We start from the raw sequence: 21,295 nt of genomic DNA, 5'->3' as shown, positions 1-21,295 counted from the left end.
GCAATTCCTGTATAGCAGGCAAACGAGAATATACCCACACTGAAGTGAGTAGAAAAGGCTGAGATGCAGTCTCACCATAAATGTCCCCTGGCAGAGAGACATGCAATTGCAAAGCAGCTTACAACTTCCAACTCCTCCCCTGAGGTGTGAAGGGTTTGGACCCAACATCTAGCCCCCATCTTTTTAGACTTCCACTTGAGGTGAGGACCCAAAAACACCTAGCTCTGAAAAACAATGGGGCTTTTATTCATGAGACCCACCAGACTATAACAAGCAAAGAGTTCTTAATGGGTTTTCAAGGATTTGCTGTGGCTCAGCATGAGGAAGCAGAAAGAAACACCCATCTCTCAGTCTTTGCCTGAAAGAATCCTGTTTGCATACTTTAAAAGCTACTGCCTGAGGGTCAGGTTTCTAACTTAGCACACATCTAGGAGCTAATTTTTTTTTTTTTTTTTTTTTTTTTTTTTGCGGTATGCGGGCCTCTCACTGTTGTGGCCTCCCCCGTTGCGGAGCACAGGCTCCGGACGCGCAGGCTCCGGACGCGCAGGCTCAGCGGCCATGGCTCACGGGCCCAGCCGCTCCGCGGCATATGGGATCCTCCCAGACCGGGGCACGAACCCGTATCCCCTGCATCGGCAGGCGGACTCTCAACCACTTGCGCCACCAGGGAGGCCCTAGGAGCTAATTTTGATTCTCTTTGGAGACCAGGGATCTGGCAGGTGCCATCTCTGTTCTCTCTCTAGCCTGCTCCAGTTCACTGGTTTCTTCTTGGAAAGAGCTTGTGCACATGTCTGGCGCCCCAGATTTTGCAGCTGCTGCCCAAGGGACACACCCTTTTAAACCTTTGACTCTGTGGCCAACAGGACTTGAGCTCCCAGGTCCCACAGGAATGTAGCAAACGAAGTTCTTAACTGGCTATCCCCTAAGGCTCAGCGCAGAGGGAGCAGACAGAAACACCCGTCTCCCAGTCTCCACTGAAAGATACATATTTGTATACATTAAAAGCTGCTTCCTGAAGGTCTGGCTTCCAATCCACCTGAATCTAGGTGCTGACTATGATCCTCCCGTTTGGAACATTATCAGGTATTGGTATACCCTCAACTACAGTGAGCATTAAGAATAAAGTAGGCTGCTTGGACCATCATAAAGATTTGAGAGACAACCAAGAGCTAGGGCAGGTTTGAATAATAAGGTTCATCTCCTACAAGAGGCCACTCCTTCAGGACTAGGAGAGGTTGATGTTTTAAATAATGCATAGAAACCAACACAGAGAGTCAAGGAAAATGAAGAAATAGGAATATGTTCTAAATGAAAGAACAAGGTAAAACCTCAGAGAAAGACCTTAATGAAGTGGAGATAAGTGATTTACCTGATAAAGAGTTTAAAATAATGGTCATAAAGATGCTCATTGAGCTCAGGAGAAGAATGGATGAACAAAGTAAGAATTTCAGCAAAGAAATAGAAAGTGTAAGAAAGTACCAAATAGAAGTCACAGAGCTGAGGAGTATAATAAGTGAACTGAAGAATACAATAGAGGGGTTCAACAGCGCACTACATGACACAGGAGAGAGGATCAGTTCACATGAGGACAGGACAGTGCAAATCATCTAATTAAAACAGCAAAATGAAAAAAATGAAAAAGAATAAAGATAGCTTAAGGGACTTATGAGATAACATCAAGCAAACCAACATTCGCATGATAGGGGTCCCAGGAGGAGAAGAGAAAGAGAAAGGGGCAGAAAACTTACAAGAAGAAATAATGCTGAAAACTTTCCTAACCTGGGGAGAGAAACAGATATTCAGATCCAGGAAGCCCAGAGAGTTCCAAATAAGATGATCCCAAAGAGACCAACACCAAGACACATTATAATTAAAGTGTCAAAAGTTAAAGACAAAGAGAGAATCTTAAAACAGCAAGAGAAAAATAACTTGTTCATAAAAGGGAACCCTGATAAGACAATGATCAGATTTTTCATCAGAAGCTTTGCAGGCCAGAGAAGAGTGGCAAGATTTATTCAAAGTGCTGAGAGAAAAAAAACTGTCTATCAAGAATATTCCACCTGGCAAGTTGTCCTTCAGAGTCGAAGAAGAGAAGAAAGAGTTTTGCAGACAAGCAAAAGCTAAAGAAGCTAATCACCACTAGACTGGCCTTACAGGAAATATTAAAGGGACTTCTTTAAGCTGAAATGAAAAGGTGCTAATTAGTAACAGGAAGACATATGAAAGTATAAATCTCACTTGTAATGGTAAATATATACTAAAATAAAGATAAATAAAGAATTTTGAAACAGCAAGGAAACAACAAATTGACAGTAGTAAATACATACTGATCAATAATTAATTTAAATGTAAAATGACTAAATTTTCCAATTGAAAGATGTAGAGTGGCTGAATAGATTAAAAAAAAACCAGGGCTTCCCTGGTGGCGCAGTGGTTGGGAGTCTGCCTGCTGATGCAGGGGACACGGGTTCGTGCCCTGGTCCGGGAGGATCCCACATGCTGCGGAGCGGCTGGGCCTGTGAGCCATGGCCGCTGGGCCTGCGTGTCCGGAGCCTGTGCTCCACAACGGGAGAGGCCACAACAGTGAGAGGCCCGCGTACCGCAAAAAAACAAAACAAAAAAAAAACAAAGAAAACATCACAGAGACCTAGAACAAAACTCACTTCAGCTTTAAGGACACACATTGACTGAAAATGAAGGGTAGAAAAAGATACTTCATGCAAATGGAAATCAAAAGAAAGCTAGGGTAGCTATACTTAATATAAGACAAAATGACTTTAAACTAAAAACTGTAATAAGAGACAAGGAAAGTCATTGTATAATGTTAAAGTAGTCAACTCATCAAGAGAGTATAACACTTGTAAATATTTATGCATCTATTATCAGAGCACCTAAACATACAAAGCAAATCTGAAGGTAAAAATTGATAGCAATACAATAATAGTAGAAGACTTAAGTACCCCACATTTAACAATGGATAGATCATCCGGACAGAAAATCAATACAGAAAACTGGATTTAAACAGTATGTGAGACCAGGTGGACCTAACAAATGTATATAGAATCTTCCATGCAACAGCAGCTGAATAAACATGCTTCTCAAGCACATGTGGGACATTCTCCAGGATAGGTAATGTGTTAGGCCACAAAACAAGTCAATAAATTTAAGAAGATTGAAATCATATCAAGCTTCTTTTCTTGCCACAAAAGTATAGTACTAGAAATCAATTACAAGAAGGGAACTGGGAAATTTACAAATATGTGGAGGTTAAACAACATACTACTGAATGGATCAAAGAATAAACTAAAAGGAATAAAAAAAAATACCTTAAGACAAATGAAAGTGCAAATACAGCATACCGGAATTTATTGGCTAAAGCAAAAGCAAAAGCAGATATAAGGGGGAAATGTATAGCAATTAACACCTACATTAAGAAAAGAGTAAAATCTCAAATAAGCAACTTAAGTTTACACCTGAAGGAGCTAGAAGAAGAAGAACAAACTAAGCCCAAAATTAATAGAATGAAGGAAATAACAAATATCAGAGTGGAAATAAATGAAACAGAGTAAAAAGACAATAGGAAAAAAATCAGTGAAACAAAGAGTTGGTTTTTTTATTTATTTATTTATTTATTTATTTTTTGCGGTATGCGGGCCTCTCACTGTTGTGGCCTCTCCCGTTGCGGAGCACAGGCTCCGGACGCGCAGGCTCAGCGGCCATGGCTCACGGGCCCAGCCGCTCCGCGGCATATGGGATCCTCCCAGACCGGGGCACGAACCCGTATCCCCTGCATCGGCAGGCGGACTCTCAACCACTTGCGCCACCAGGGAGGCCCAAGAGTTGGTTTTTTTTGAAAAGATAAATCAACAACCTTTAGCTATACTCAGCAGGATAAAAAGATAAAGGACTCAAATAAAATTAGAAATGAAAGAGGAAATGTTAGATTTGATACCACAAAAATACAAAGACTCATAAGACTACTATGATAAAATACACACCAACAAATTGGACAGCCTAGAAGAAATGAATAAATTCCTACTAACATACAACCTACCAAGTCTGAATCATGAAGAAATATAAAATATGAACAGACCAATAGTAGTAAAGATATTAAATTGGTAATCAAAAACGTCCTACCAAGGAAAAATCGAGGACCAGATGGCTTTACTTGTCAATTCTGCTACACATTTAAAGAAGAATTAATAACAATCCTTCTCAAATTCTTCCCTCCCCAAAAAAAGAGAAGAGGAGAAAACACCTTCAAACTCATTTTACAAGGCCAGCATTACACTGATACCAAAGACAGACATGGGCACTACAAGAAGAGGAAACTACAGGCCCTGATGAACATAGATGCAAAAATTCTCAACAAAATAAAGGCAAACCAAATTCAGCAATACATTAAAAGGATCATATACCATGATCAAGTGGGATTTATTCTTGAATGCAGGGTTCAACATATGCAGATCAATGAATGTGATCCACCACATTAACAAAATAAAAGGATGAAATTCATATGATCTTCTTAATTGATGCAAAGAAATCTGTCAAAATTCAACATCCATTCATGATAAAACTCTCAACAAACTGGGTATAGAGTGAACATACTTAAGCATCATAAAGGCCCTTTATGCCAAGTCCACAGCTAACATCATACTCAGTGGTGAAAAGCTGAAAGTTTTTCCTCTAAGATCCAGTACTAGTCAAGAATGCCCACTCTTGCTACTGTTATTCAACATAGTATTGGATGTCCTAGCTAAAAGAATTTGTCAAGAAAAAGAAATATAAGCCATTCACATCAGAAAGGAAGAAATAAAACTGTCTCTATTTGTTGATGACATGATATTATATACAAAAAAATCCTAGAGACTACCAAAAAACTGTTAGCACTAATAAAGGAATTCTGTAAAGTCGCAGGATACAAAATTGATAAACAAAAATCAATTGAGTTCCTATACACTAACAACAAATGATCAGGAAGAGAAATTAAGAATATAGTCCTATTTATAATCACATGAAAAAGAATAAATACCTGGGTATAACTTTACCAAGGAGGTAAAAGATCTGTATCCTGAAAACTGTGTGAGACATTAATGAAAGGAATTGAAGAAGACACATATAAATGGATGCTAATGGATTGGAAGACTTAATAATGTTGAAATGTGCAGCTCTAAGAAATTTACAGATATGGTGCAGTCCCTATCGAAAGTCCAGTGGCATATTTCACAGAAATAAAACAGAATCCTAAAATTCGTATGGAACCACAAAATACTCTGAATAGCCAAAGTATTCTTGAGAAAGAAGGTTAAAGGTGGAGTCACACTTCCTAATATCAAAGTGTATTACAAAATTCTATTAATCAAACTGTATGATATTGGCATAACAACAGACATGTAGATCAATAAAACAGAATACAGAGCCCAGAAATAAACCCATGTGCATATAGTCAATTAATTTGCAACAAAGGAGCCAAGAATATACAGTGGCGAAAAGATAGTCTATTTGATAAATGGTGTTTGGAAAATTGGACAGCTATATGCAAAAACAAACAAACAAAAAAACAGGATCCCTATCTTACACCATACACAACAATAAATTCAAAATGGATTAAAGATTTGAATGTAAGGCCTGAAACCGAGTAAGTTCTAAAAGAAAACTTAAGGGGTGAGCTCCTTAACAAAGGTCTTACCAATGACTTTTGGCAAAAATAAGTGGGACTGCATGAAACCAAAAGCCTTCTGCACAGCAAAGGAAACTATTAACAAAATCAAAAAGCAACCTGCTGAATGGGAGAAAATATTTGCAAACCACATATCTGTTAAGAGGTTAATATCCAAAATATATAAAGAACTCATGCAACTCAATAGCAAAAAACCAAACAATCCAATTTTTAAATGAGAAAGGACTTGGATAGACATTTTCCCAAAGAAGTCATACAACAGGTACATGAAAAGATGCTCAACATCACTAATCATCAGGGAAATGGAAATCAACACCATAATGAGATATCACCTCATACCTGTTAGAATGGCAATTTTCAAAAAGATAAGAGGTAACAAGTGTAGTCAAGGCTGTAGATAGAAGGGAACCCTTGTGAACTGTTGGTGGAAATGTGAATTGGTGCAACCACTATGGAAAATAGTATGGAGGTTCTTAAAAAAATTAAAAATAGAACTGCCTTATGATCCAGTAATCCCACTTCTGGGTATGTATCCAAAGGAAATGAAAACAGGGTATCGAAGAGTTACTTGCACTCCCACGTTCATTGCAGCATTATTCACAATAGCCAAGATATGGCAACAAGCTAAGTGTCCATCAACAGTTGAATGGATAAAGATGTTTTATATACATGCATACATACATATGCACACACACATATATATTTCATACATACATACACACAATGGAACATTCAGTCATAAGAAAGAAGGAAATCCTACTGTTTATAACAACATGGATGGTTATGCTAAGTGAAATAAGTCAGAGGGTGACAAATACTGTATGGTATCAGTTATATGTAGAATCTTAACCAAAAAAAAAAAAAGTTAAATTCAAGAGAAATAGAGAGTGGAATGGTGGTCACCAGGGGCTGAAGCTTTCTAGAAATAGGGAGAGGTTGGTAAAAGAATACAGACTTTCAGCTATAAGATTAATAAGGTCTGAGGATCTCTCGTAAAACATGATGACTACAGTTGATAGCACTGTATTGTATGATTGAAATTTACTGAGCGTAGATCTTAAATGTTTTCATCTCCCCCCCACACACAAAAAAAGTATCTAAGGTGATGGATGTATTAATTAACTAGATGGAGGATACCTTTAACAGTGTATCCATACGTCATATCACCACTCTAAATATCTTAAAATGTTGTCAATTATACCTCTATATACCTGATTAAAAAAAGACAATTTAGCAGGTGTAAAGAGATTTTAGGAAGCCCAATTTAACTTACAGAAATCAATACAGGATGACATTATAGCAGGCATTTTTGGAGAGGTTCTAGGAAGTCTTGGATATTTTTCAAACTTTTCATTTGGAAATAATTTCAAACTTACAGAAAAGTTACAAGAATATTGCAAACATCTATATACCCTTTACCTATATTTGCCCATTTAAAATATTTTGTCCCATTTCTTTATTATCATAGATATTAATTCTCTTTAATAGACCCATCTCCCCTTACTCCCTCTTTCTCCTTACACACACACACACACACACACAGAGAAATTTTTTTCTGAACTATTTGAGACAAATTTGTGTGCATCATTTCCCTTTGCCCTAAAGTCTTCAGTGTATGTTTCATAGGAATAAGTATTTTCTTACGTAAACATAGTATGGTTATCAATATCAGAAAGTCAATATCAATATTATACCTTTATCTCATCTACCATCCATTCAATTTTGTCATTTGACCTAATGCTCTTTATGCTCCCCCCCGCTTTTGGTCCTCCAGTACAGGATGTAATTTAAAATTCTGTATTTAATTATCTTTTGTCTGTCTTCATCTGGAATAGTTGCTCAGCCTTGGACATTTTCAAATAATGCAGGTCCCAATGCTCCTTTTAAATAGAATGCTTAATATTTTTTGTTTTTCTGATGTCTCTCACTTTAGATTCAGGTTATGCATCAGTAATTGGATTACTACCAACATTTGGAATACTAAGTGTATGTCCTACTAAGGGCACACATCTGGAAATACACAATGTCTGTCTGCTACCCACCTGCCTTACTGATGCTGTTCTTTTTGAGTACCTAGTCTGGTGATTGTCAGATATCTCCATTGTATAGTTGCTATTTTTTTTTCTTTGCTTGCAACTAATAAGCCATGAGTGGTAAGATACTTTAAGACTATGCAAATATTCTACTACTCATTAATTATCCCCCCTGCCAGATTTAGCATTTAGTGATGATTCTTGCCTATGCCAATTTTTATTATGATGGTTGCAAAATGATTATTTTCCAACTATGCACACTCTCTACCTGTACCTTTACCAGTCAGCAGTTGACATTTTACGTTTTCTGTCTTGTCTATCTATGTGAGTTACAGATTCATGTATTCCAGTTTCTTTTTTCTTCAGTAGTATATAATTAATGGTTTTCACTGTTTTAATGCACAGATTGTCCAAGATTTGACCAGTGGGCAACCCTTCAGAGTGGTTCCTTTGTTCTCTTGACAAGCCCCATCAGGGTTTTTTTTTTTTAGCATTTTTAAACTTTCTTGCATAACAAGCTGATCCAGGATCATCTTTTTCCTTCCCTTCCTCAACCTTGAAATCAGCCAATTCTCCAAGGAGCCCTGGCTCATTTGAGTAGGGAATAATATTAAAAACCAAGATTAGGGTTCTTGTATATTTGGAATCAATGTTTCAAAATTATTTTTCTTTTTAGCTCAGATATTTTCCTATTTGCCATTTTAACTGGACCAAAACATTGTAATTTATTTAGTATTTACAATCACCTTACAGAAAGTTAGAGTCTGCTTCATATGAGTTTTTTAAGATTCTGAAAATGTAAATAAGTTATAAGAGTTCTGGCTCCTATATAAGTTCACTTAGGTAGTAGACGCTAGCCAGAATTATGTAACAGCTTTTCTGTGTGAAGAACAGAGAGATAATATCTTTTGGAATTGGTCCAAAAAATGATAAAAACAATGAGCTAATATTTGAAAAAGATAATATTAAAGCCCAGATGATGTTCCTTTCTAGGTCATCATTAATGTTGTTCCCGTTTTCGATGTGAACAGTTAATTATGTACTTTAAAAAAAATGTGTTTTTTCCATGCCGCGGAGCAACTGGCCCTGTGAGCCACAATACTGAGCCTGCGTGTCTGGAGCCTGTGCTCCGCAACAAGAGAGGCTGCGATAGTGAGAGGCCCGCGCACCGCGATGAAGAGTGGCCCCCGCTTGCCACAGCTAGAGAAAGCCCTCGCACAGAAACTAAGACCCAACACAGCCATAAATTAAATAATTAATTAATTAATTTAAAAAATTTTTTTAAATGTGTTTTTCTTTTATTTTTGGATCATATCATCAATTCAAAAATAGATCTTTTAATTCTCATTTGGTGTGAATTACTTCATACCAAATATACTATGGCACATTATCTGGAAGCCTAAAGAAGAGGAACTTAGGGATACAAACTATCCAAAGTATAATTGTACAACTTTAAAAATGTTGGCTCTTATCTTTCTAAGATACAGTAACACTGTCAAAAATCACAAGCATTAAACTTTTGATAACATATTCCCAGAATTATCCAACTAGGCAATGTGATTATAAAATTTTTTAAGTAATCAGTAAAATACGATAGATGTGAGGTTGCTTTATATGACTTACCTTAAAAAATGATAGACCTGTCTAAATTTTTTATTTAGTTGTATCAGTTTGGAGTCTTTTAATGTGTTTGTAAATGTGTTTATGAACCAGTAATGATGCAGTTCAAACTAAAGACATTTTGGTATGTTAGCAAACGAAATGTGATCAAAGAAAAGAGGTGAAATCAATAAATGTACTTCGGAATGACATTGACATATAGTAGGTGCACAATGAAGGTTTTATTTTCATTTTTTATTATGGAAATTCTGAAACAAATAGAAAATTTAAGTGAGTAGTATAATAAATCCCATTACACTTGACCCAGCTTTAAAAATTATCAGCATTTTGTCAATCTTTTAAAATCTAAATCCTTGATTTTTTTTTTTTTTTTTTTAAGGAGAGACATTTAAAAGCAAACCCCAGACACCACATTTCACCTGAAAATATTTTAGTATGTATCTCTAACTGGTAAAGGCTTCTTTAGATTACCAATCTGCCATTATAATTTTTTTTAATTTATTTTTTTGTGGTACGCGGGCCTCTCACTGTTGTGACTTCTCCCGTTGCGGAGCACAGGCTCCGGACGCGCAGGCTCAGCGGCCATGGCTCACGGGCCCAGCCACTCCACGGCATGTGGGATCTTCCTGGACCAGGGCACGAACCCGTGTGCCCTGCATCAGCAGGTGGACTCTCAACCACTGTGCCAACAGGGAAGCCCTATAATTTTTAACAAAATTAATTACAATTTTGAATAACCCCTTAATATTATCTAATATCCAACTTACATATTTTTAAATTTAAAAAAATTGTCTCAAAAATGTCTTGGTTTATTCGAACAAGTTCCACACGTTGTATTTGGTTGATATTTCTTAACTTCTTTCTGTAACAGTCCCTCTTCTGGGGGTGGTAGAAGAACTGGCTCATTTGTCCTATAGGATGCTCTATATTCTAGATTTGGCTGATTAATTCTCCATGTTATTTTTTAACTTGTACCTCTACTCTCTATAGTTTCCATAAAGTAATATTTAGATCTAGAGGCTTAATTGGATTCACGTTCAATTTTTAAAGGAAAAATTGTACTGTACTTCCTATTGTGTTACATCAAGATGAACTTATTTTCTGGTTGTTCTACTTTTAGTAATTTATGATTGATTTGTGGATTTGGGGTAGTGCCAGCCTTTCACTTAATAGTTTGGGATCTATTGATGATCATTGACTAAACACCTTATTTCAGTAGGAATTGCAAAAGATAATTTCCTCATACTATTATTCCTTCTGAATTTATTGACTGAAATTCAACTATTAAAAAGAACTTACATTGACCACAGTTTGATAGAGAAGACAATTGTTTCCCCTTATTTTTTAAAATTTTCAAAATAGTAGATTGGTACCCTAGCAATCTTCAGTAGTGACCACTTAAAAAATTATCATTATGAACTCATGGATTTTTGTGTATTTGTTGAGTTTCAATCAGCTGCGATTTTTATTTATTTTGATTCTGTTAGTCTTTGACAGATTCTTTACTTTTTGACTAAGATGAATAGTCTCATTTTGTACATTTTTCTGGCCCAAATATAGAATGTCATTTCTCCAGGGAGTCCTGGTTTCCTTTACTAGAAAATAGTATTTAATAAGTTCTTGATTGTATAAACGAATTATGAACACTGGTATGATGCTTAGTACAGTGTCTGGCATGTAGAATATATGTTACAGTTATTGCTTTCTTTTATATTCTCATATTAATTAGCCTAGAACTGTGGTTCTTAAAGTGCAGTCCCTGGATCAGCAGTATCAGTATCACTGGGGAATTTCTTAGAAATGTAAATTCTCAGACCTACTGAATCAGAAATTTTAGGGGTGAGACCCAAAAATCTATTTTAGCAAGCCCTCAGTGATTTTGTTGCACACTGAAGTGTGAGAACCACTGGTCCAGAGTAGAAGTTCCTAACTCATCTGGTGCGAATGGGCCACAGGCATGCTGAATAGTTTCTTAACGCAGCTGTAAAGCACCCTAGCTCCCAGCAGTCTTGTCCATTTTCTAATCTTTTCAAATCTTATTTTACTTTATGAAATGTGAGAATTAATGAAACAGATGTTAAGTATAATATATTTATGAAATAAACATTGTATTCACCTAGCCTCCTAAGGATATAGAACACAGGAATATATACATATTTCAGTTTCATACATTTTCTGTCCTAAAATAGCTTGTGACAGCCTTTCTCAGCATATGTTCCATAGGGCACTAGGTCCTCTTGATGCTCTGTAATAAAGAGGGTTTCAGTGATCCAGTAAGTTGTAGAAATAATTTATATTATATCTCCTTTGCTTGGCATTGTAGAAATAATATTTGCATATCAAAGTCTGAAAAATCCTGCAGTAAAGAAACCTTTTTAACTTGGCTTTAACTTACTGTTTCCAAAATGTTTTGATTAGGAGATCTTTTTTGCTAAGCAGTATCTGTTAGCTTCCAGCAGAAGACACTTTGGAAAATGCTGCCTTATGAGTATATTTTTTTAAAAAAATTACAGACTATGCACCACTTAAAAATACAGAGCTTTCTGGGTGGATATATAGTAACCCTACAAATGAATTTGTCCTACCTTTGGAATACTGTAGCACACAGGAGCTGCTGAAGGAGGAAATATCAAGATATTCTCTTTGCTAGAGGTAAACTGGATTCTGAACTGAAGACTACTGGCCTGATTTGTCTGAAGCCTTGTTATCCTAAAATTTGTATGTTCCATGTAGTCATTATTTTCCAGACCAATGCAAGGGTAAACTAGGTTTTGTCATATAGACGTGTCAACATGATTAAGGGATTATTTGGCAAGAAATGAAGAAGTTTGCTGGGGGAACTGTGGACCTTACAGAATTTTGCAACTCCTTAAAACTTATTTCCAATTTTGGAAAATCTTAAAGTCCTTAAATTGCTTAACTGAGGCAACTCTATATAATGGTACACTGTAATAAATTACTTATTTTCAAAAAGGAAATGCAGAACTGGAAGTTTTTTACTTGCATAATTCCGTTCATCCTTTTAAAATGACTGTTTAACAAAATTTTGTAGGGAGAGTTAGTATGAAACAGTGTTGTTGAAAATGAACTTAGCACAGATGATATTGGATGCAACTAGTCTTTTCAAGATAGAAGAGACAGGAATCAAGCATCAGGAGGACAACAGAGATGAGACTGAAGTATTTGACCTGAGTGATAGGATAAGCTTCTTAAAGACTGTGCCTATCTGCTATATGGAGTCATTCCATAAAGTCAGTATTCTAATAATTTTTAGCTTTTTGATCTTAGGATATGTTTAAAAGGCAGTAGTACTTTTAGGGCAGATTGCTATGGTGGGTACTAATTTATCCCATATTACTGAAGCATGAAGACTATGAGAGCTACATCGAATGTAAACTACATAGAAGCTGGGAATCCCACTAGCAGATGTGGTCCGTAGTAACAATAGGTAGAAAAAATATCAATAAATGGGCAAGTTGTGGCATGTGCTTATGATACGTATAAGAGATAAGGTCACATTACAAGTCAGTGTGAGGCAGTTCAGTAAACAGTATTTAAGGTAAATTTGTATCTTTAATGGGACCTACTAAAACCAAGGAATACTCTTAGCTTAGAAGAAGGCTTGTAAATACTGTTCAATGAGATAAAATACGTGAAAATGTTTTATACTATAAAATGTTAAATTTCCAATCATTATTACAATATCTATTACATTTGTGTTCTGTGTTTTTGATTTCCTGCTTATTGTTAAGTTTCTCACATCTTTTTGACATGTGAAAATCTGTCATTGTAAAATGCAAAACAAAGTTAGTAACACTACATAGTATTACACAAAAGGTATTCTAGCAACTATAAAGAAGAGGCATTATTCCCTTACATGATAGATTGCTTATAGAAAAATTTAACCAAAACCACGTCATTACTATCTCCTGGAATAAGCCTTATTATAAACAAGATTTTTTTTTAATCAAAGCAGTACATTTTGGTTTGAATAAAGGAATATGAACTTTCTCTAAACTTGGGACATTGTATTCTTACAGGAGAGCTATTGGAATTAAGAATAACAGCATCTTATGATTTATAGCACATTTACAAAGTAAAGGTCAAAATCTATAATAAAAAGTGATGTAAAGACTATGGCTGAGTCCCTTTGCTGTGCACCTGAAGCTATCACACCATTGTTAATTAGCTATACTCCAATATAAAATAAAAAGTTAAAAAGAGATGTAAAGAAAAATGGAATTGGGCTTCCCTGGTGGTGCAATGGTTAAGAATCCGCCTGCCAGTGCAGGGGACACAGGTTCAAGCCCTGGTCTGGGAAGATCCCACATGCCACGGAGCAACTAAGCCCGTGCGCTGCAACTACTGATCCTGCACTCTAGATCCTGCGAGCCACTACTGAGCCCGCCTGCCACAACTACTGAAGCCCGCGCACCTAGAGCCCGTGCTCTGCAACAAGGGAAGCCACCTCAATGAGAAGCCCGCACACCGCAATGAAGAGTAGCCCCCGTTCACGGCAACTAGGGAAAGCCCGCACGCAGCAATGAAGACCCAAAGCAGCCAAAAATAAAATAAAGCAAAAAAGAAAAAAATATTTTTTTAATTAAAAAAAAAGAAAAATGGAATTGTTTTTATTTAATATTGATTAACATTATATCGGACCTTTTTTCTTTCTTGTTAATAATTATTCCAGTTAGTGAATATTTAATAAAAGGATAGCTTTAAGAAATGACCAATGCATTCTATTTTATGTTTAGGTTAATGCAGGTTAATGGTCATTTATATGAAATGATTATGCACTTACTCAAGCTGACTTCTCACCGTACTCTAGGGCATGTATCACGATCTCATAAAATTGTGGATAGCTTTATCTCTTTCAGGAATTTTAGTCATTCTTCTGTCCTGAAAGGACAAAATTTGTTAGTAATCCATAAAGAATATGATTCATTAAGTGTGGAAATCTTTGGTAAATTCATGTTCATCACGTTTTTATTATTTCTAAGAATTCCAGGAACCACCCAACCTAATTTTAGCTTTTGCTTTGTAACAAATGAAAATCTTTCAAGAGCATATGGATCTTATCACACATAATAAAAAGTAAACAGATATTTCCCTTTGGATATGTGCATTCCATAGACATCTAATACTTGGTTACATTTCACTGTATAGAAACTATACGAGCTCCAAAGGAGATAGAAATACAGTTCTTGGCCTCCACAAGTAGGGGGAAAAAGCTTCCCTTGGTAAAATACCCAGAAAACTATTCTAAGAAAATTCATTCCTGCATGAATGCAGTGAACAAATATTAAGTATCAACTATGTGGCCAGCTCTTGGTTTAGTAACCAGGAAATTACCAGTGAACAAAACAGAAATCCTGGTCTTTGTGGAGCACATTCTAGTGGAGGAGATAAACAAACCAGAAAACAAATATAGGTGAAATAGATAATATGTTGTCATGCCATGGAGAAAAATAAAATATATTTTATTTTTATTAAGGAAGAGGATATAGGGAGTGTTAGGGCATTGCAGTTTCAAGTAGGGTGCCAACAAAGGCTTAACAGAGCAGAAGTTTGCTTGAATGAAGACCCAAGGGAGATGAGGGAATTATTTATTGTATCTATTCCAGGCAAAGGAATAACAAAGTGCTTGAGACCCTTATGTGGGAGCATGCCCAGCATGTTGGAGGAGCAGCAAGGAAGCAAAGTGGGGCTGAAGAGGAACAGAGGAGACTAAAGGAAGCTGTTAAAATAACCCAGACAAGTGATGATAGTGGCCCACAGTACTGTGGTAGCAGTGGAGGTGGTGAGAAATCAGGACTGCTGACAGTTTGGATACGGGTTATGAAAGAGAGGGGAATCAGGATTTTTGATTTGCTAAATGGGAGGATAGAATTTCCATTAACTGAGATAGGGAATACTGCAGGAGGAGTGGAGTTTGGGAAGAAAGGTTGGAGCTGTATTTTGGACATGTTTGAGATACCTATTAGTCATCTAAGTGGAGAGGTCAAGCAGGCAGTTGGATATGGCATTTTGTGGCATGTGGGAGAGAGGTTTGGCAGGAGAGATAAGTATGAGCAAATGTGTGACATGTTGATGAACTGTGCTAAGAATTAATAGTAGGAGAAAAATCAGTAAAGGAAAGGCTTCAGGAAGGAAGATAATTCCTAAGCTGGACCTTCGATTAATGGAAAAGAAAGAGAAGAGGATTCTAGTTAGGGAAAATGTCCTAGCATCTTAGAACATTATATAGAAATAAATCTGAATACTTTACTACCTTGGTTTCTTTTTCTTTTCACTTGGAAATTTTATAGTGCGTCATATAGTATTATGGAACAATAGGTGCACAGGAAATATTTGTTGACTAATAAATGAGAATAATATTTTTCAAAGTTTATTTTATTAACTAGTATTTAATCACTGAACATTTAGGGTTTTAAAAAAATTCTAGATATTTTTATTGTGCTAAAATATGCATAACATAAGCTTTACCATTTCAACCACTTTTAAGTGTACAGTTCAGTGGCACTAGGTACATTCTGAAACTCAGTTTTGTGTATAAAAATATCCTCTGTTTTCAAAAGATCAGCATTGTTGCTTCTGAGCAAAAAGAATTTAGAGCTGATTGGGCTTTACTTTTAAGAGCAATGAGTATTCTGCAACATAATCCTAAATGATTATCGCTTTTGTTTGAAAGATTGGGAGAAGTCCAAAAAGCAAAAATGAAAAATAGTGCCTTACTTCTAAAACAGATTTTTTCTTTCCTTGAAAACTGAATTTCCATTAAGTGAGTGTCATTTGTATTTGTATGGGGTCACTAATGAATATGTCTTATTTACCTTTGATTACTGGTACCTCACACAGAAACCAAATGCTCAAATAAAATTGTGGTGTATATCTGGAGCTTAAGGAGTTTTCAAAAATGAAATAAGTATGCCCTGTTTCATAATTTCTTTGCCTACTTGCTTCTCAGATTCCTCTCCAAGTATGTTTATTTTTAGTTTGAGTTTTGTAAATTATATTTTGTAATTAACTTTGGATTTTGTAAATTACATGAAAGTGTGTGATACGTCTATATTTTGTGAGTTATAAACCTAAGAAATTGTCCGTCTGTTGATTACAGTGTCTCTTTCTTTAGGGAACAAAGAAAGATGAGAGTGAAGGTGAAGTGGAAGTGTCTGGTTTAATTCAGCCTGCAGAAGTGTTTGCTCCCAAAAGCCTGGTGTTGGTATCCAGATTAGATTATCCAGAAATTTTTAGGGTAAAGAACTCATAGTTGTCATTATTGTTTCGTATTATTGTATAAATCTATTTTGAATGAACCACGGTAACAAATTCTTTGCATCTAAAATATCTTTAAATTGATTAGGAATTCATCAGTAAAATAAAATTACTGTGAACAGAAGAAATGTATTTCATGTTGGATAAAATAAGTACCTGAGTAAGTTAATATGACTATTTAAACTTCTAAGGATGTAGTGTTTGTTTTAAAATAGGTCCCATCTTTACTGACTCCAAAATTTATGAATCCTAAAGAAATCATTTGATTACCTGTATCGAATTTAAAATGCATTAGTAATATAACAACTTAGTGTATTTTTATTGATCTTCTTTTTAGGAGTCCAGGTTCAAGGAAATAGGATAAGTATTTGTGATTTCAAATAGTTGTGATCATACTGCTATCCATATAGCTCTAAAATATTGTTTACTTCGATATTTTATTTTTTTAGATAGTTAGAATTTGCAAATGTAGAAAAAATTTACGTTAGTTATAAATACATTTAAACTTTGCAAGAAGAGGGCTTATTTTTCTTATTTCAGTGTAATCTTTAATAATAATAATGTTGACCATTGTCCAGAGTCACAGATCTTCTTTGGAAGGTATAAACTATACCTTAAAATTTCTCAAGGATTTGGGAAATGGATACATAATTTCTGGAAAACTTTTTCATATTGTTGAGATTATATATATTCTTAGTGTCAAGATTTCAATGACAGTGGCTAACTCCTAACAGATACTAATTTTTTAGTTATAAGTTTTAATAAACTGATAGATTCATATGATTACATTTTATCTTCCACTTTACCACCTACCTTCTTCTGAGCTTAAAGTGTTAATCACATCTTGTCTCTATTTTGGTGTTCTTTGTAATAATTCACATAAGTTAAGTTTTTCTGTAGAATAAATGTTCTGAATTTATAAGAATCACAAAACAAGATAAAGTTTCTAAGCTTTTATCTTGAAATTTGGAGTTCTGCAAAATAAGTTGAGACAGAAACAGTTTTTTTTGTTTTTTTGTTTTTTTTTTTCCTTTTTTTTTTTGCGGTATGCGGGCCTCTCACTGTTGTGGCCTCCCCCGTCGCGGAGCACAGGCTCCGGACGCGCAGGCTCCGGACGCGCAGGCTCAGCGGCCATGGCCCACGGGCCCAGCCGCTCCGCGGCATATGGGATCCTCCCAGACCGGGGCACGAACCCGTATCCCCTGCATCGGCAGGCGGACTCTCAACCACTTGCGCCACCAGGGAGGCCCAGAAACAGTTTTAAGCCCTACAAATTTACTAGAGTGGTTATCTAAGCACAAACACCTGTTTTACAAATTATGGATTTCTGCTTTTTATAAACTCATCTCAAAAGCTCATTTAGAGCTTCTGGTTCTGGAGGAAAATTTAATAAACTTAATAACATTTGCTGCTTAAAATTTATTCCATGGTCACTGTAGAATCTACTAGGTTCAAAGAGAAATTTTCCTGGAAGCAGATGTCACAACAATTTATTTTTAGTGCTTGCTTTTTCCATGAAATAACTACATGCATCTTTTCTTTTCAGGCTTGCCTAGGTTTGATCTATACTGTATATGTGGACACTCTGAATGTCTCCTTGGAAAGTCTCATTGCAAACCTGTGTGCGTGTCTTGTCCCAGCGGCTGGAGGGTCTCAGGTAAATAGAATAAAAAGGGAGATGAAGAGGGCCTGCTTCTCTTCTCCTCTCCTCCAATAAATTTAGTTTATGAATAAAAGGAAAGAAAGAATTCTTCAAATATTTTCATTTTAAAGACGATCTTAGTTTAATTAAGCATTGTCCCTATGGTCTGCCTTCTAGAGACTCAAGATTCCATTCTTAGGTCATAGGGTTAATTTTAACACAGGGTTCACCTTTCACATAGCATAGTTAGAAGTCATATTCTGTGTAACTTGAACTCTAGCTTACGCTTTCTTGGAAATACACTTTTTAAAGTTGAACTTCAAATGTGTTCTTTGTACCTTTCTTATTATTCCTTTGTATGGTTATGCCTCATTTTATTAACTTAAAAATTTTTTCAGTGATAAAAATTAGGTAACATTAAGAAAACTTTTAATATAATTCTTTGTAACATTATAACTACTTCTGGATAGATTAATTCATTTCTTCATTTCCCTGGATAAAAGCAATTATATGTGGTCCTAAAACCATTTTGTATGTTGTGTGTAATCTTTAATAGAATAGCTTGCATTTAAGCTTCAAAAGAGGAGGGCTTATTTTTCTCATTTCAGTTTGCTACCTTTAGTAATGATAATGTTAACCATTGTCCAAAATCACAGACCTTCTTTGGAAAATATAATCTATACCTTAAAATTTCCCAAGGATTTTGTCATAGATTGAGCCCATGAGGACATTAACCTCTTCTACTGAAATAAAACTTTCTCAAAGTGGCATGTTTTTCATCTTCTGTATGTCCTGAAATTTTTATATTCGTCTCTGAAGTAGAAAAATGAGAACTTCAGTTGCTATGACTTAATATTTCTAGAGAACTTTTTTTTTAAAGGCTCCTTTCCTTAAGTCCTAAAATTGATTAGCTGATCACTTATTTTGCTTCTTCTTTTGTAATACTGAGGAAAAGGACAGCCCTCTAAAAATTACAGTTTTTTATCCTCAGTCTGATAGAGATGTTACTTATAGTAAAAATGGCATCTTTTTTCCATGCCCTTTGCCTTTTTAGCTGTCTCCTGTCTTTCCTAGCGTCTTTTGGTTACTCTTAAGGTTCTTTTCCTCCTGCACTCTCCTCCCTCATTCTCCCATTTCTGCTACAAGGGCATAATATGAAATGTGAGTTTGGTCACGATTGGACCTAAACTTTAAAGCAGCCGAGTTGTTTTATGAGCCTTTATTAAGATGGGAATTTTGTTGACATGATTTTATTTTATTTATTTTTTAATTTTAAAAACATTTTTATTGTAGCTGCTAGAAATTTTTTAATTACATGCATGGTTCATATTACTGTATTTCTTTTGTTTTTCCACTTTTATTGACATATAACTGGCATATAAATGTTAGCTTTAACATTTTACTATTTTTTAGTTAAGTAGTATTATCAGTGATTTGTGTATCTCATGACTACTAAATTTTCACCTTTCAACTACTGAATTTTCTTGTACCGTATTCACTTGGACACAAAGTAACTTGAATGTTTTGGGCTGCATTATTGCCCTTCGCATCTGTTAATTGGTTCTTATATGGTCATCATCTGCTTTAAATTTGAACTTCAAAGGGATTTTTTTATCTTAAGAAAATGAAAAGAAATCATTTATGGTGTGTGTGTGTGTTTTCCGCCCATTCTGCAGAAGCTGTTTTCCTTGGGTGCAGGAGATAGACAGCTGATCCAGACTCCCTTGCATGATAGTCTTCCTGTCACAGGCACTAGTGCGGCTCTCCTGTTCCAGCAATTGGGTATGTTTTCTCCCATTTTCAGTGTTCTTATAAAAGCCTATGAAAAAGAGATTTATTTTAAGCCTACATCACCCGACATAAATCAGGAAAATAAAAAGCAAACCATTAGATAACTGATATATAAAATACATAATTATATGAGTTCTAATCTTAACTAGTATTCATTCTTTTTTAAAATTAACCCAGGCCCCTTTTGCTCTTAAGTCAATTAAGCTTTTAGAAAGTAAACATATTTTCTGTGCTTTAAAAGACGAATAGATAGTATATTTTGTTTTTTCTTAGATGAATTGCGTTTATAGAAACCTTGTCAGATAGAACTAAAAGTCCCATCCTTTTCATCCCACCACCTGTATCAGGACTTTAATTTTCTAGCAATGGCTAGGATGACGTATTAGGGGGAGGACACTAGAAAGTGCCCTCTGTACATTGGACAACTCATACTTCATTAAAGGAGTACTATAATTTAAAAATGAGTATGTTTTAGACCATTGCTGCCAGAGATTCCCACTTACTTTACCTCTTACTTATCCTTTATATGTACCTGTGTAAGAGTGTTCCACTCTCTTTGATTCAGTCTTTCTCATTGTTCTCCATCTGTGTTTGTCTTTTTCTAGTTGAATTGAAACATTCCCTTTCCTGGGGCTCATAGTCTAGTAGTTCTCCATGGAATTCTTAATTCCTTGCACAAAAATTCTACCTTCTTATTTTCCTCCTATCTCATGTTGAATTTTACTCCCTGCTTAACTCTGAAATTTATCTCTCCTTTTTCTTTAGTGGCCCCATCCTAATTCTTCTGTGGTGACTTCAGTCAGTGAAATTTAGAAAGCCTTAGAAGAGATTAATGTAAATACAAGTAGAGTTCTAGTATCCTAATAAAGATGAATGGTGACATCAACCCCAAAGTAGTAGTTCTCTATTACATCTGCCCCCACCTTAGGGGTTTAAACTCTCAAAAATTACATATTCCTTCTCTTCCTCCTTGAAAGTTTCTGCTCATTGAGTCATCTCAACCAAGTTCTAATTTAATTAAAGCTATTTTCCTTAACATGTGAAATAGGTACTGTCTCCCTGGTGGCACTTGCTTCTCTAAAGAATATCTTGTTGACTAAAACCTCCCTCCACAAACTTTGGATATAATCTTAGGGGTTCATGGACTACCTGCAGCCTGTCCATGGTGCCTCCTAATCACTGACTGAATTGATTTTAGCTAACCACTATTCACCTGACCTTTTTCAGTTAAGAGGGCCTGTATACCTCTGA

The 21,295-nt window shown here is 35.6% G+C and overlaps 1 protein-coding gene across 3 annotated transcripts in view; it reads left to right on the top strand.

The window, feature by feature from the left end:
• The window catches only part of SBF2 (SET binding factor 2), a 469,274-nt gene that overhangs the window by 207,418 nt on the left and 240,561 nt on the right, over positions 1-21,295 (top strand). For all 3 annotated transcript variants that reach the window (XM_060105533.1, XM_060105532.1, XM_060105531.1), the window contains 3 exons: positions 16,469-16,591; positions 18,158-18,268; positions 19,930-20,035. In XM_060105533.1, coding sequence (XP_059961516.1) covers positions 16,469-16,591; positions 18,158-18,268; positions 19,930-20,035 — 340 coding nt within the window. The remainder of the gene's footprint in view (positions 1-16,468; positions 16,592-18,157; positions 18,269-19,929; positions 20,036-21,295) is intronic.

Source organism: Mesoplodon densirostris, chromosome 7 (genome assembly GCF_025265405.1).
Source record: "Mesoplodon densirostris isolate mMesDen1 chromosome 7, mMesDen1 primary haplotype, whole genome shotgun sequence".
Lineage (NCBI taxonomy): Eukaryota > Metazoa > Chordata > Mammalia > Artiodactyla > Ziphiidae > Mesoplodon > Mesoplodon densirostris.
The sequence above is the reverse complement of the archived record's forward strand: the minus strand, read 5'-3'. Positions and strand labels throughout refer to the sequence as shown.